General features: G+C 44.4%; 2 protein-coding genes across 2 annotated transcripts in view; one reads left to right on the top strand and one right to left on the bottom strand.

The window, feature by feature from the left end:
• LOC135515920 (cyclin-dependent kinase 17) overlaps nt 1-3,343 on the bottom strand; it is a 35,603-nt gene extending 32,260 nt beyond the window's left edge. The window contains exon 1 of the mRNA XM_064939785.1: nt 3,010-3,343. The gene's annotated coding sequence lies outside the window, so the exon portion shown is untranslated. The remainder of the gene's footprint in view (nt 1-3,009) is intronic.
• On the top strand, nt 1,270-13,620 carry LOC135515424 (phytanoyl-CoA dioxygenase, peroxisomal-like). Its single transcript, XM_064939096.1, has 5 exons — nt 1,270-1,349; nt 5,883-5,993; nt 6,334-6,502; nt 12,512-13,145; nt 13,253-13,620. Exons 1-4 carry the CDS (start codon nt 1,270-1,272, stop codon nt 12,518-12,520), a joined length of 369 nt encoding a protein of 122 aa, XP_064795168.1. The 3' UTR covers nt 12,521-13,145; nt 13,253-13,620.
• Nucleotides 13,621-15,253: the final 1,633 nt, after the last annotated feature.

The raw sequence follows: 15,253 nt of genomic DNA, 5'->3' as shown, positions 1-15,253 counted from the left end.
ATGTGATAGTGAAAGAGAGAGAAATCTCATAAGTTGGGATGGACAGAAATCGAGAAAGAGATAGCGCCTGGTTCTGTTGTCAATGGCAACAGTGTGTTCTAACCCAGGATGATCCTCTGTAAGCCTGTCAGAGTGAGATATCCCCCTCCCATAGCAGACAGGGACTTTATGAGCATACTGCGTACTTCAGCACATCTGCACTGAGAATGTGTGAACTGTCATTGTGGGCATTACTCTGTAAACACCACCCCTCCACCCATCAGAGTTAACATGTTCATATAGGGAGAACAGTCTGGACCCCAGTGGTGTAAAGTACTTAAGTAAAAAATACTTTAAAAGTACTACTTAAGTAGTTCTTTTTTTTTTGGGGGGGGTTCTGACAACTTTTACTTTACTACATTCCCAAAGAAAATTCTGTACTTTTTACTTCATACATTTTCCCCTGACACCCAAAAGTACTCGTTACATTTTGAATGCTTAGCAGGACAGGAAATGGTCCAGTTCACACACTTCACTTATCAAGAAAACATCCCAGGTCATTCCGACTGCCTCTGATCTGGCAGAATAACTTAACACAAATGCTTTGTTTTTAAATGATGTCTGAGTGTTGGAGTGTGAACCTGGTTATCCATAAAGAAAAAAGTTATAAATTGTGCCATCTGGTTTGCTTAATGTAAGGAATGTTTTATTATTCATACTTTTAAAACTAAAGTATATTTTAGCAACTACATTTACTTTTGATACTTAAGTATATTTAAAACCAAAATACTTAGAGACTTTTTCTCCAGTAGTATTTTACTGGGTGACTTTCACTTTCAGTGGAGTCATTTTCGATTAAGGCATCTTTACTTTCACAATTGAGTATTTTTTCCACCACTGCTGGACCATCTCCTCTATTTTTCATCCTCTCGTCTCTCCTCCCTCAGACTTGATCTGCTGATTTGCATGTGAAGGCAGACAGACATATGGATTGAACATTTGTCGGACAGACAGACAGGCAGACACTGTGGGTATAGTAAGCAGAGGGTCCCATGAAAAGAACACTCACAGAGGAACCTTCCCAAAGACAGAGGGAGAGAGAGAGGATGGCACCGGCTTAGAGTCTGGTGTCAAAGGAGGAGAGAGGGGAGTTGACACAAACACACAGAAACAGAGGGGGAGAGACAGAGCGAGAGAGACAGCGAGAGAGACAGAGCGAGAGAAAGAGGGGGCTGGCAAAAGACAGACTGTACTGCACGACATTCCGTGCATCTACCATGAATAATCGACATGATCATATCCAATCGGACCGGAGAGGATGAGTGTGAGCCATTTCATGGGTCACGACAGAGGAAACTCACGGAGCACCAGTACACCATCACAACTGTATATAATCTGATTCGGTCTCTCTTATCCTTCCATGCGCTTCACCTCCCAGCACTGAGACTGATCAATATCAAGGTTATCGTGGCATGCTATAATCAGCAGGGTTACACTGTAGCACTAGAGAGAGATTAGAGAGAGTTGGGACAGAAACATGAGGGTTTGGGTCAGTATAATTAGCCTGTCATGAGGGATTGGTTTCACACGGATAGAACAACTTGGCTACATACTCCTGATCTGGGTCATTCTAGCTGCAGGGAACTGCTAGGTCTAACCTGAGTACATGTACACACATACCTCTTGGCCAAGAACTAACTGACAACTACTAAGATTTGACACACACACAGACAGACCTATGGTGGATGAAAAACACACTCCGGACACATGCAGTGCTGGGGGGATAGATGGTGGGGAGGGTGCGTATTTCAGCCCAGGGCCATATTGGCTCCAGACGCACAGTAAAGGGCTGTTCCAAACAGACATGTAGGCTACACCACCACTGGAAAAACATCACAGGGGTCAGAGGTGAAATGACACAGATCCAACGAGACGAGCACAGGAGGACGAGCGTCATCACAACCACACACCTGTCAAAATTCGGAACTGCCAATAGGATAGGAGAGATGGACATAATGTGTTACCTCAATTCTTCTCTATTGTTGCCCTCTTCCAACTACACTATCAAGGTTTGACCTTCATGGGAGATGTATCCAATGCCAGTCTGCTTGCCTGGTATCTTTGTGGCATGGTTTTCAGAGGGAAATCTGACTGAACTGATCCATTTCCACCAATTATACCATGATATTGTTTCCCAGAGAGGCAGTCACAGCTGAGAGCTGCTAGACTGAGATTAGTGTGTGCCAGGTATTACTGTGATCCAAGGAACCAATTCCTCACCATCACTATTACACACTTACAGTAACCCTCGTTCAGACATCTATAAGCTGTGAATTATAACTTATTGGCCTATCAACCTTACATTCATTGATAACATTGTACACAGTAGCCAATCAGTTTCATATATGCACATTTGACACAAACGTACAATGTGCGACACCTGTTATGGACCGGACCGTAAAGCCTATAATACATTGTTATTTTAACGGTTCAGATAGGCTACAGCAAAACATAAAATTGGGCAAAAACAAACGAAGCCAGTGTAACCCTGAAAGGAATCTGTGTATAGAATGTGATGACATGCATCTAACTGACACGGCACAAGGCATTGGCATACTCAGCACTTTCAATGTAACCTACTGTGTGTGACGTTACATGCTTCCTATTTTCCTGGGTTATAGCCTAAAAGATGTTGACAACATGGTGTTGAAAATCAAATGGTGCGTAAGTTAGCCTATAGGTTGAAGGCATTTAAACAGCAATGGTATTGCCCATTGTAACCACTCACTAAGGTATTTAAACCACACATATAATTGTGTTAATACAACTCATATTAGTAGGTGTCCAGTTGCTAGTCCTATTTTGACAAGCGAGCAAAATAGTTGGTCAACTCAACCAGACCCTTGTGGCGACGCAACATTGCGCGCTGGTAACATTGTTTCTAGTCATTTCAAAGCGGCATTTCAGTAGCCATTCTGATGGATAGTGTGCTTGTAAACCTACATGAAGCCACAACAGTTGGCTACTTACCAAAAACGATGTACGTTGTTTCTACCTGACTTCCACACCTCGATGGGCGCTTCCTCGGAGGCCGGATGCCTGTCTTTCCACCCACCCGTAAAAAAAAAACAGTTCGTCTACGTCTTGCTTTTCTCTTGCTCACATTATTCCGTACATAATGTTCTCACTTGAACACCGTATTCAAAGTTCAAATGATAAAAAATTACAGACCAGATTCCCGAAAGCTCACTTCTATGACGAGCAGGGAGTTTATGGGGAGTGAGAACGGATTGTGTCCGTGGATGAACCGGTAGAGGTGCAAACTGTGGCTGCCCACATTCTGACGCCTCCGCCTATGCTGCTGCTGACACAGAGAGAGAGGGGGGAAATAAACTGAATGCGATTGGTGGCCGCATACCAGCAGCACCAATATGGCCCTTCTTTCAATGAGTAGTTTTGTAGCGCCTCCTGCAGTAGGCTTAGAACACAGATACATCTCAGCCGACATTCTCTGACAACTAGGCCTTTTAATCAGTGGTGCAAATTACTTAGTAAAAATACTTTTAAGTACTACTTTTAAGTAATTTTGAGTACTTTTGGGGGGTATCTGTACTGTACTGTACTGTACTGTACTTTACTTTACTATTTATATTTTCGACTACCTTCACTACATTTCTAAAGAAAATAATACACTTTTTACTCCATACATTTTCCCTGACACCCAAAAGTACTCGTTACATTTTGAATGCTTAGCAGGACAGTCAAATTGTCTGTTTTCACGCACTAATTAAGAAAACATCCCTGGTCATCCTTATTGCCTCTGATCTGGCAGACTAAACACACATGCTTCATCTGTAAATTATGTCTGAGTGTTGGTGTGCCCTTGGCTATCCATACATTAAAAATACAAGAAAATGTTGCAATCTGGTTTGCTTAATATAAGTAATTTGAAATTATTTCTACTTTCATTTTTGAAAATACTTTTAGACTTTTACTCAAGTAGTATTTCACTGGGGGACTTTTACTTTTACTTGAGTCATTTTCTATTAAGGTATCTTTACTTTTACTCAAGTATGGCAATTGTGTACTTTTTCCACTCCTGCTATTAATTGATTAGCTCTTGGAATTGGATTGGGCCCTTTGATTTTGGAAGCATGCATGGATCGATCTACTTAGGCTATTCAAATTAATTCTCACTTGTCTGTGCCTGTTAATTTCTGTCCCCTAATGGTTCATTCAATTATTAGGCTATATCTGTTGCATGTTTTGTAAGTTTGTCACAAAGATGCTCTGTTTTCTTTTATTCTCTCATGTCTTGTGGGCATATGCGGATGGTTGCCATCGGACAGGATTGAGGAGTGGTATTTAGTGTTTTGTGTCCAATTATTTGTTTCCTTGTTTTTGTTGTTGTTGACCATGACTGAAATGAGCTCTGCGGCCAGGCTGAAATGAGGGAAAGCTTCCATTCAATTAATAGTGTGTGTGTGTGTTTGGTTTTACTATCCTTGTGGGGACCAAAAGGGTTACAATTAGGGTTCAGTTTAGGGTTAGGTTTTTTTTTTTTTAGGGTTAAGGTAAGGGTTAGGTTAAGGGTTAGATGTAAGGGAAAATAGTATATTGAATGGGACTCAATTGTTTTTACCCCACAAGAAAAGTACAACAAATGTGTGTGTGTGTGTGTGTGTGCGTGTGCACATCTGTCAATGTCCTTTTCTATCACATTTAAGGTAAGACCCAGATGCAGACTGTGTCAAAGTAACAATGTTTATTAAAACAACAGGGGCAAAGGTACAGGATGGCAGGAAGGCTCAGGGTCAGGTCAGGCAGAGGTCGGTAATTCAGAGTAGTGGGGCAAAGGTGCAGGACGGCAGGCAAGCTCAGGGTCAGGGCTGGCAGAAGGGTCAAAACCGGGAAAACCTAGAAAACAGGAACCAAGACAGGAGCAAGGGAAACGCTGGAAGGTTCTACAAACGAAACAAACTGGCAACACACAAACAGAGAACACAGGTATAAATACACAGAGGATAATGGCGAAGATGGGTGACACCTGGAGGGGGGTGGAGACAAGCACAAAGACAGGTGAAACAGATCAGGGTGTGACATTCTCACTTGTGAACCTTGACCTAGTTGGAGAGTAGCCTACACCAGCAGCATAGGTCTACATAACAGTGGGCATATGGCTGTCTGCACATCGAAGGGAATACACAATAAAACATATATTCTTGCAAAATGTCTGGAGCGGCAGACAGACTGAAAGTGGTCGTGAATCCTCTCGATCAACCGTCTTCTTTTGATGTATCCTTTTCAACTGTTTTATTGTAATTGTCAGGCTTTTTCAGAGCAAACTGAGCATTGGGAGTGGAACTATAACATTACAAAATGCATTTATTTTCTGCAAATGTGTTTATTTATGCATACAAAGTACATTATCTTATAGCCTATGAATGCGTAAAAGGCCCGCTTGTATAGTCTAACTATTAGGCTATAGCTTATTCACAATTTAATTTGTTGTTATAATTAACGGTATAACATAACTTAGATAAATGTGTAATAGCTACAAATACCAATTTTGTTGTAGGAAATAATTAATATATGGCCTTAATTCATTGCATAAAGCAAGCATCTACCTCTGGCCAAAACTTTGCCTACTATCAACCACAAGCACTGAGGTACAGTAAGTGACACATCAATCTCCTATTTGAGCTGTTTTTGACCATGTCAATGGCCTTATATCAGGACAGTCTAAAAGTACAGGTACCGGCCCTTGCCCTACTTACTGTGCACATTACACAATGATGAGATCATCTCAGTAGTTCATTCAACTTTGAGTTACCATCACTCTGTATCTAAACACATGAGTCTAATAATCGTTTATCACACTGTCATTCACTTGCTGTATCCAGGTATTCCTTTGACAATGATCTGCTGAGCACGGAGCAGAGAATCTCCTATGAGGAGGATGGCTTCCTCCTTATCAAGGGCCTGGTGTCTGGGGAGCACATTGATAGATTCAGGTAAGGCCACAACACCATGAGAGAGACAACAGAAAAGGTCTCAGATGTGATTGAAAGGGTAACACTAGATAAACAAAAAACAGGCGTCCAACGTAGAATGCTCAATGATTAAAGTAGAAAAAGAACACAGAAGAGAAAAATGCCTGAAGATCACTTCACTTGACTGTCTCCACCAGCGCTTCAATATGTCCCCTGTCTTTGACCCCACATGCAGCATGGTTCGCCAGCAGAACACTAGAACACTGCTCCTCTGTACCAGAGACACATGGATTTACCAGCTGGGCTTAATTAGTGACGCTACACTGAACAAGGACTGAGTTTGTGTGTGTGTGTGTGGCAGGGCGGCGTTTGAGCGGATATTCTGTCGGGAGGTGCAGGTCCCGGGGCTGGTGGTGATGAGGGACGTGTCCATCGCCAAGTCAGAGTTCATCCCTGACCAGAAGGCCATCTCCAAGCTGCAGGACTTCCAGGAAGAGCCTGAGTTATTCCGCTACTGTAGCCTGCCTCAGGTACACACACTGTATGGACACACACCCACGCATGCGGACTGCATCAGATCTCACAGTTTCCCTTCGAAATTCGACATCTTTTGGATTAACAGCTATTTTTGATGGATGAATTATTCATTGCGGCCTGCTAGAGCATTGGGAGCTGCCGTAGCGCAGTGGTCTGAGCAGTGCGCTTCGTCCCCGAGCATCACAAGTTCACGCCGAGGAAGGCATACATACGTTTTTAGGACCTTTTCAAACGTCCGAAATCGAAGTGTATTTCTAGTGATCAGGCTGACACGGACGCATTCATTCACACACGCACGCACACACACACACACACACACACACACACACACACACACACACACACACACACACACACACACACACACACACACACACACTCTCAATCACACACACACACTCTCTCAAGCACACAAGCTCAACACACACGTTCTTCTTACAGTCTTTCTTTCCTTTATTTCTTTATTATTTCACTTGTCTTTGTCGTTCTCAGATCCTGCATTCAAATCAAATCAAAGTGTATTTGTCACGTGCGCAGAATACAAGCCCTTAAAGTAAAAAATAGCTATTAGGTAAATAATAGATAAGAAAAATTCAATAAAAATAAAAACAGTAAAAAATAACGGTAGCGAGGCAATATACAGGTGGTACCTGTACAGAGTCAATGTGCGGGTGCACCTGTTAGTCGGGCTATTTGAGGTAATATGTACATGTAGGATTAGTTCAAGGGACTATGCAAAGATGATAAACAGAGAGTAGCAGCAGGGTGAAAGAGGGGTTGGCGGAACACAATGCATAGTCCGGGTAGCCATTTGATTAGCTATTCAGGAGTCTTATGGCTTGGGGGTAAAAGCTGTTGAGAAGCCTTTTGGTCCTAGACTTGACGCTTCGGTACCCCTTGCCATGTGGTAGCAGAGAGAACAGTCTATGACTGGGGTGGCTGGAGTCTTTGACAATTTTGAGGGCCTTCCTCTGACACCACCTGATATAGAGGTCCTGGATTGCAGGTAGTTTAGCCCCAGTGATGGTCGGTGCTGTACGCACTACCCGCTGTAGTGTCTTGAGGTCGAAGGCTGAGCAGTTGCCGTACCAGGCAGTGATGCAACCACTCAACCGCTCTCAATGTTGCAGCTGTAGAACCTTTTGAGGATCTGAGGACCCATGCCAAATCTTTTTATTTTCCTGAGGGGGAATAGGCTTTGTCGTGCCCTCTTCACGACTGTCTTGGTGTGTTTGGACCATTCTAGTTTGTTAGTGATGTTGACTCCAAGGAACTTGAAGCTCTCAACCTGCTCCACTACAGCCCGGTCGATGAGAATGGGGGCGTGCTCGGTCCTCCTTTTCCTGTAGTCCACAATCATCTCCTCTGTCTTGATTACGTTGAGGGATAGGTTGTTATTCTGGCACCACCCGGCCAGGTCTCTGACCTCATCCCTATAGGCTGTCTCGTCGTTGTCAGTGATCAGGCGTGTCATCTGCAAACTTAATGATGGTGTTGGAGTCGTGCCTGGCCATGCAGTCATGGGTGAACAGGGAGTACAGGAGGGGACTGTACACGCACCCTTGAGTGGCTCCAGTGTTGAGGATCAGCGTGACAGATGTAGAGTTTCTGGGAGTTTCTGGGATAATTGTGTTAATGTGAGCCATGACCAGCCTATCACAGCACTTCATGGCTACAAACGTGAGTGCTATGGGTCGGTAGTCATTTAGGCAGGTTACCTTAGTGTTCTTGGGCACAGGGACTATGGTGGTCTGCTTGAAATATGTTGGTGTTACAGCCTCAATCAGTGACATGTTGAAAATGTCAGTGAAGACACTTGCCAGTTAGTCAGCACATGCCTTAACAAGGCTAATCTGAAAACAAGACTCCCTAAATTTTATCAGCATATCGATTGCGCAACCAGGGGCGGAAAAACCTTGGATCACTGTTACTCTAACTTCCGGGACGCATATAAGGCCCTGCCCCGCCCCCCTTTCGGAAAAGCTGACCACGACTCCATTTTGCTGATACCTGCCTACAGACAAAAGCTAAAAAAAAAGAAGCTCCCACGCTGAGGTCTGTCCAACGCTGGTCCGACCAAGCTGACTCCACACTCCAAGACTGCTTCCATCACGTGGACTGGGACATGTTTGATGCTCAAATAACAACATTGACGAATACGCTGATTGTTGTTCATTAGAACGTGCGTTGAAGATGAGTTCCCATAGCAATGATTAAAACATTTAACCAGAAACCTTGGATTGATCATCTGAAACTGAAAGCGGAACCACTGCTTTCAATCAGGGCAAGGTGTCTGGTAGCATGACTGAATACAAACAATGCAGCTATTCCCTCCGTAAGGCTATTAAGCGTCAGTACAGAGACAAAGTAGAATTTCAACGGCTCAGACACAAGAGGCATGTGGCAGGGTCTACAGTCAATCACGGACTACAGGAAGAAATCCAGCCCAGTCACGGTCCAGGATGTCTTGCTCCCAGGCAGACTAAATAACTTTTTTGCCTGTTTGCCACTGACACTGCCTGCAACGGAAAAAGGGTCTCTCCTTCACTGCAGCCGAGGTTTTTAAACGTGTTAACCCTCGCAAGGCTGCAGGCCCAGACGGCATCCCCCCGCGCCCTCAGAGCATGCGCAGACCAGCTGGCTGGTGTGTTTACGGACATATTCAATCAAGGATATCTGTCTGCTGTTCCCACATCTTCAAGAGGGCCACCATTGTTCCTGTTCCCAAGAAAGCTAAGGTAACTGAGCTAAACGACTACCGCCCCGTAGCACTCACTTCCGTCATCATGAAGTGCTTTGAGAGACTAGTCAAGGACCATATCACCTCCACCCTACCTGACACCCTAGACCCACTCCAATTTGCTTACCGCTCAAATAGGTCCACAGACGATGCAATCTCAACCACACTGCACACTGCCCTAACCCATCTGGACAAGAGGAATACCTATGTGAGAATGCTGTTCATCTACAGCTGCATTTAACACCATAGTATCTGTCATCAAGCTCGAGACCCTTGCAACTTTGGACTTTGACCAGGTGGTGAGGGAGTCACTCCCTGCTGATCCTTAACACTTCTTGAGCCCTCTTTACTCCCTGTTCACCCACGACTTTTCAATCATCAAGTTTGCGGAGACACAACAGTGGAGGCTTGATTACCAACAACGACGAGACGGCCTACAGGGAGGAGGTGAGGGGAATGTGTGGTGTCAGGAAAATAACCTCACACTCAACGTCAACAAAACTAAGGAGATGATTGTGGACTTCAGGAAACAGCAGAGGGAACACCCCCTATCCACATCGATGGAACAGTAGTGGAGAGAGTAGCAAGTTTTAAGTTCCTCGGCATACACATCACAGACACAGTGAATTGGTTCACACAGACAGCATCGTGAAGAAAGCAGCGCTCTTCAACCTAAGAGGCTGAAGAAATTGTCACCATTTTTCCTGCATCCTGGCGGGCTTATCACCGCCTGGTCCTCCGCCCTCAACCGTAAGGCTCTCCAGAGGGTAGTGAGGTCTGCCATCACCTGGGGGCAAACTACCTGCCCTCCAGGTTTACACCACCCGATGTTACAGGAAGGCCATAAAGATCATCAAGGACATCAACCACCCGAGCCACTGCCTGTTCACCCCGCTATCATCCAGAACAGTCAGTACAGGTGCATCAAAGCTGGGACCGAGAGACTGAAAAACAGCTTCTATCTCAAGGCCATCAGACTGTTAAACAGCCACCAAACATTGAGTGGCTGCTGGCAAATAGTGACTCAACTCCAGCTTATAATGAGAATACTGGGAAGTGATGTAAATATATCATAGCCACTTTAAACAATTCCTTATATAATTTCATACCCTACATTATTCATCTCATATGCATATATATACTGTACTCTATATCATCGACTGCATCCTTATGTAATACATTATCACTAGCCACTTTAACTATGCCACTTTGTTTACATACTCATCTCATATGCTGAATGTATCTTTATCCATGTACCATCACTCATTCATATATCCTTATGTACATATTCTTTATCCCCTTACACTGTGTATAAGACAGTAGATTAGGAATTGTTAGTTAGATTACTTGTTGGTTATTACTGCATTATCGGAACTAGAAGCACAAGCATTTCGCTACACTCGCAGTAACATCTGCTAACCATGTGTATGTGACAAATAAATTTGATTTGATTTTGATTTGATTTGATTTGACATGCCCGTAGCACCGGTCCAGGTAATCCGTCTGGCCCAGCGGCCTTGTGATTGTTGACCTGTTTTAAGGTCTTACTGACGTCGGCTACGGAGAGCGTGATCACACAGTCGTCCAGAACTGCTGATGCTCTCATGCATGCCTCAATGTTGCTTGCCTCAAAGTGAGCATAGAAGTTATTTAGCTCATCTGGTAGGCCCGTGTCACTGGGCAGCTCGCAGCTGTGCTTCCATTTGTAGTCTGTAATATTTTGCAGGCCCTGCCACATCCAATGAGCGTCGGAGCTGATGTAGTATGATTCAATTTTAGTCCTGCATTGGCGCTTTGCCTGTTTGATGATTCGTCAGAGGGCGTACCAGGATTTCTTATAAGCGTCCGGGTTAGTGTCCCGCTCCTTGAAGGCAGCAGCTCTAACCTTTAGTTCAGTGAGGATGTTGCCTGTAATCCATGGCTTCTGGTTGGGGTATGTACGTACAGTCACTGTGGGGATGAAGTCATCGATGCACTTATTTATGAAGCCAGTGACTGATGTGGTGTAGCTTAGCATCTGTGTCATCTGACCACTTATTTATTGACCGAGTCACTTGTGCTTCTTGCTTTAGTTTTTGCTCATAAGCAGGAATCAGGAGGATGGAATTATGGTCAGATTTGCCAAATGGGGGGCGAGGGAGAGCTTTGTATGCGTCTCTGTGTGTGGTGTTAAGGTGGTCTAGAGTTTTTTTCCCTCTGGTTGCATATTTTTATCATGCTGATAGAAATTAGGTAAGACTGAATTCATTTTTCCTGCATTAAAGTCCCCGGCCAGTAGGAGTGCCAACCTGGGTGGGCGTTTTCCTGTTTGCTTATTTCCTTATACAGCTGACTGAGTACGGTCTTAGTGCCAGCATTCGTCTGTGGTGGTAAATAAACAGCCACAAAAAATATAGATGAAAACTGTCTTGGCAAATAGTGTGGTCTACAGCTTATCATGAGATACTCAGTTGAGCAAAATCTAGAGACTTCCTTAAATTTCATGCGCCAGCTGTTGTTTACAAATATACACAGACCACCTCCCCTCGTTTTATCTAGCCGGTGCAGCGTATATCATGCCAGCTGAATGTTATCCATGTCATCACTCAGCCACGATTTGGTGAAACATAAGATATTACAGTTTTTGATGTCCCGTTGGTAGGATATTCATGATCATACCTCGTCTAATTTATTGTCAAATGATTGTACGTTGGCAAGTAATATTGATGGAAAGGGCAGAATTCCCACTCGTTGTCGGCGGAAGCTTACAAGGAACCCCGCCCTGTGTCCTCTATACCTGCGTCTCTTTCTCCTGCCAATGACGGGGATGTTGGCCTTGTTGGGTGTCTGAAGTACATCCTGTGTGTCAGGTTTTTGAAGAAAAAAATCTTTGGCTGATCTGATGTGAGTGATCGCTGTCTTGATATCCAGAAGCTCTTTTTGCCATAAGATACGGTGGCAGAAACATTATGTACAAAATAAGTTACAAATAACGCAAAAAAACCACATAATAGCACAATTGGTTAGGCGCCTGTAAAACGGTTGCCATTTCTTCCGGCACCATCTGAGCACCATTATGTGGAGTGTTTCACTGGTCCAACATCATGGCCATGCACACCATGCTGATCAACAAGCCCCCAGACACAGGTCTGAACTCTAACCCCTGACCCTCAACCCCTAACACTGACCCTTATCCAGAAAGACACACATATACACACCTTCTAGAGAGTGAAAACAGGGAGCCTGTCTATTTAATATATGTTGATTTGTGTGTGTGATCTAGCTCAGGTAATAAGACATCTCGTCACTCCATGCACCAGGATCTGCATTATTTTCCATTCTGTCCGGCGGACCGTATTGTGTGGTCCTGGACCGCCATGGAGAAAGTTCACTCCCTGGTGGTCCTTCCTGGTTCTCACCATGGCACCCTCAAAGAACACAACTACCCAGAGTGGGAGGTAGTACACACACAGCTGCATCCTCAACAAGCATGACTACCCCCACTAGATCTTGTGACATCACTTCCCTTTCCTCTTCCTCGGGGCGGGGTCAATAAGATGTACCACGGTGTCCGTGACTATGACCCCAATCATCCCAGGGTGCACCTGGAGATGTAGAAAGGAGACACAGTGTTCTTCCACCCTCTATTGATTCATGGATCTGAAATGAACCAGAAGCAGGGCTTCTGCAAGGTAACACACTCACCACTGAAAAACACTCTGGAAGCCATATATACCTAACCCTTCTAGGATCCATAAATCATCCATCATCATCCATCATCATCAGCCATCCCCTGCCACTATGCCGGAGCTAACTGCTACTACATTGACGTGAGGGGAACCAACCAGGAGAACATAGGGCAGGAGGTGTACGAGATCGCAGCAAGCAAATATGCTGTTGATGACGCCACATTAGAGGTACATCACATCTCTGCAGGAGTGACACAGTATACATCAAACACATTGTTAATAAACTATGTGTAACAGTGTGCTGTGTCTAACACTGTCTGTTGCATGTGTTATAGGATACCTGGGCTGTAAGGGGCCGTCTGGTGCAAGGGGATAGGACCAATCTGTGAGAGAGCCCGCCCACCGCAGTGTGATGGTCACTCACCATTAACAACCTACCAATCAAAGGAGATTGAAAAAAGTTGACAAATCCACCTGCCAATAAACTGAGTCTCAGTGACAGGAGTCATTTATTCATTGGGCGAGAGAGAGTGTCCAAGAGTCCAGTCAGGGATGTTTTCTGGGTGTGTTCAACATATTAAACTAAATGGATGTTAATTGCACAGTTAAACATTGATTAATCATCTTCTGCCTAACAATAAAGTACTTACTGTGTGGTGGACTGAAGTGAGAGGAGCAGAGGTAGAATGTGTGTGAGAGAGAGAGAGAGAGAGAGAGAGAGCGTGATAGACTAGGAGAAAGAAAGTGTGTATGAGAGAGATGAGTGGATGAAGGTGAATAGCAGGCTATTGATGTTATGAATATGGGTGTGTTTTAGTACACTTTGGAAACCAGGCGCTCAGGGTGTCGCTTTGTAGACCAGTCCACCATGAAATACCAGTAACCTTGATGCCTCAATATAACAGAATCCTAGTTGTATTTTACATCCCCGCCTTAACAATCAAATCTATGCTGCTTTTAATGAGTTTGTAATGAGTACTTATGTTTAAAAATGGTTTGAAAATTAGTTTGTGTGATTTCCTTTCATTATTGTCGATGTAACTAACAATAAACAGACTCAGAATCAATTGCTTTACTCTCTATCATCTGTTCCTTGGAGTTCTAGTGAGGATGGTGAGATTCTAATGAGGAGGGTGAGATACTCTCTTGGTTTCCTCACTCCTTTGTGCCACATCCCAGACACACACACCACCTCGGAGACCATTCTTGATCCCCTAAATCTGATGTGTTTTACCTAAACTTCCCCTTCCCCCTCGACCCAATCTGCTTTCCAGACACACTCCCAGCCAGCTCCTCCCCCCAGGCCCAGGCCTCATGAATATTCAGCGGCTAAAGCTCTGTGAAATCTCCATCACCTTGGAGACACGTACAATCCCAGTGTCCCACCTTGTCCCAGATCCAGACACAGTGTTGGGGGGAGGTAGAGTTCTTAGAATAGTGAGAGGGGGGGAGGGGGGTGGAACAAAAAGGACCATTTAAAGACAGAGAAACAGCATTACAATTAAGATGGATAGCATCCAAGTCCAATTTCCATATACAGCACCAGTCTGGATACCAGGCAAGCGATAGGATCTACGTATGTGTGGAGGAAAGAGAGTTTCTGTGTGTGAGGCGAGTGTTTCCCCTGTGTTTTCAAACAGAGGCTGAGATGTTTCCTGACTAGGGCTGGAACCTCTCCTGTGGAACCAAAGAAAACACCTAAGGGCTGCGTGTGTGTGTGTGTGTGTGTGTGTGTGTGTGTGTGTGTGTGTGTGTGGTGCCGTGCCACGCCGTCTGTGTGTCATGGAAAGGAGAACAGCCATTCCATTCAGAGTAAAGGGGAAACCCTTAAGTCTACCAGTTAATCACAGACACCATACATGATATCCTACCAACCCTGCATATGTAATTCAGTGTCAAAATAAATACCCACAAACCTCATACTCTTTTCATGATCACACACACACACACACACACACACACACACACACACACACACACACACACACACACACACACACACACACACACACGCCTCTAAGGCACTCATTCACTCAGATAAACAGAAGCCAAGGACAGACTCCTCTGCCCAGTTTCCTATTGAGAGAATCTTAAAGAGAGGTCTTCTTGACTTTTCCAGCACATAGACAACTGCATGTGTTTATGTAGATGCATGGACAGTCCTCAAGGTGGAGTTATTGCATTTGTAAACTGGATGATGACTTCTGCAGTATTTGTGGAGGTGGTCTGGCTGTTTGTCATTATTGGGGCTACATAGATACTGAAGGTAGATTCCTTTTAGAGGAAAGAAGAAAAAAAGCTGAACTTCACCTTGAAGCTTGAATGTGAAACAGTAA

This window comes from Oncorhynchus masou, chromosome 27 (genome assembly GCF_036934945.1).
Source record: "Oncorhynchus masou masou isolate Uvic2021 chromosome 27, UVic_Omas_1.1, whole genome shotgun sequence".
Lineage (NCBI taxonomy): Eukaryota > Metazoa > Chordata > Actinopteri > Salmoniformes > Salmonidae > Oncorhynchus > Oncorhynchus masou.
This window is presented reverse-complemented; position numbering and strand designations above follow the sequence as displayed.

Excerpts from the sequence above, each read along its gene's own strand:
- LOC135515424 (XM_064939096.1), top strand. The coding sequence starts at position 1,270 with ATGATCATATCCAATCGGACCGGAGAGGATGAGTGTGAGCCATTTCAT. Across the intron at positions 1,350-5,882 it reads AGGAAACTCACGGAGCACCA|GTATTCCTTTGACAATGATC; the intron begins GTACACCATCAC and ends TGCTGTATCCAG. Across the intron at positions 5,994-6,333 it reads GAGCACATTGATAGATTCAG|GGCGGCGTTTGAGCGGATAT; the intron begins GTAAGGCCACAA and ends TGTGTGTGGCAG.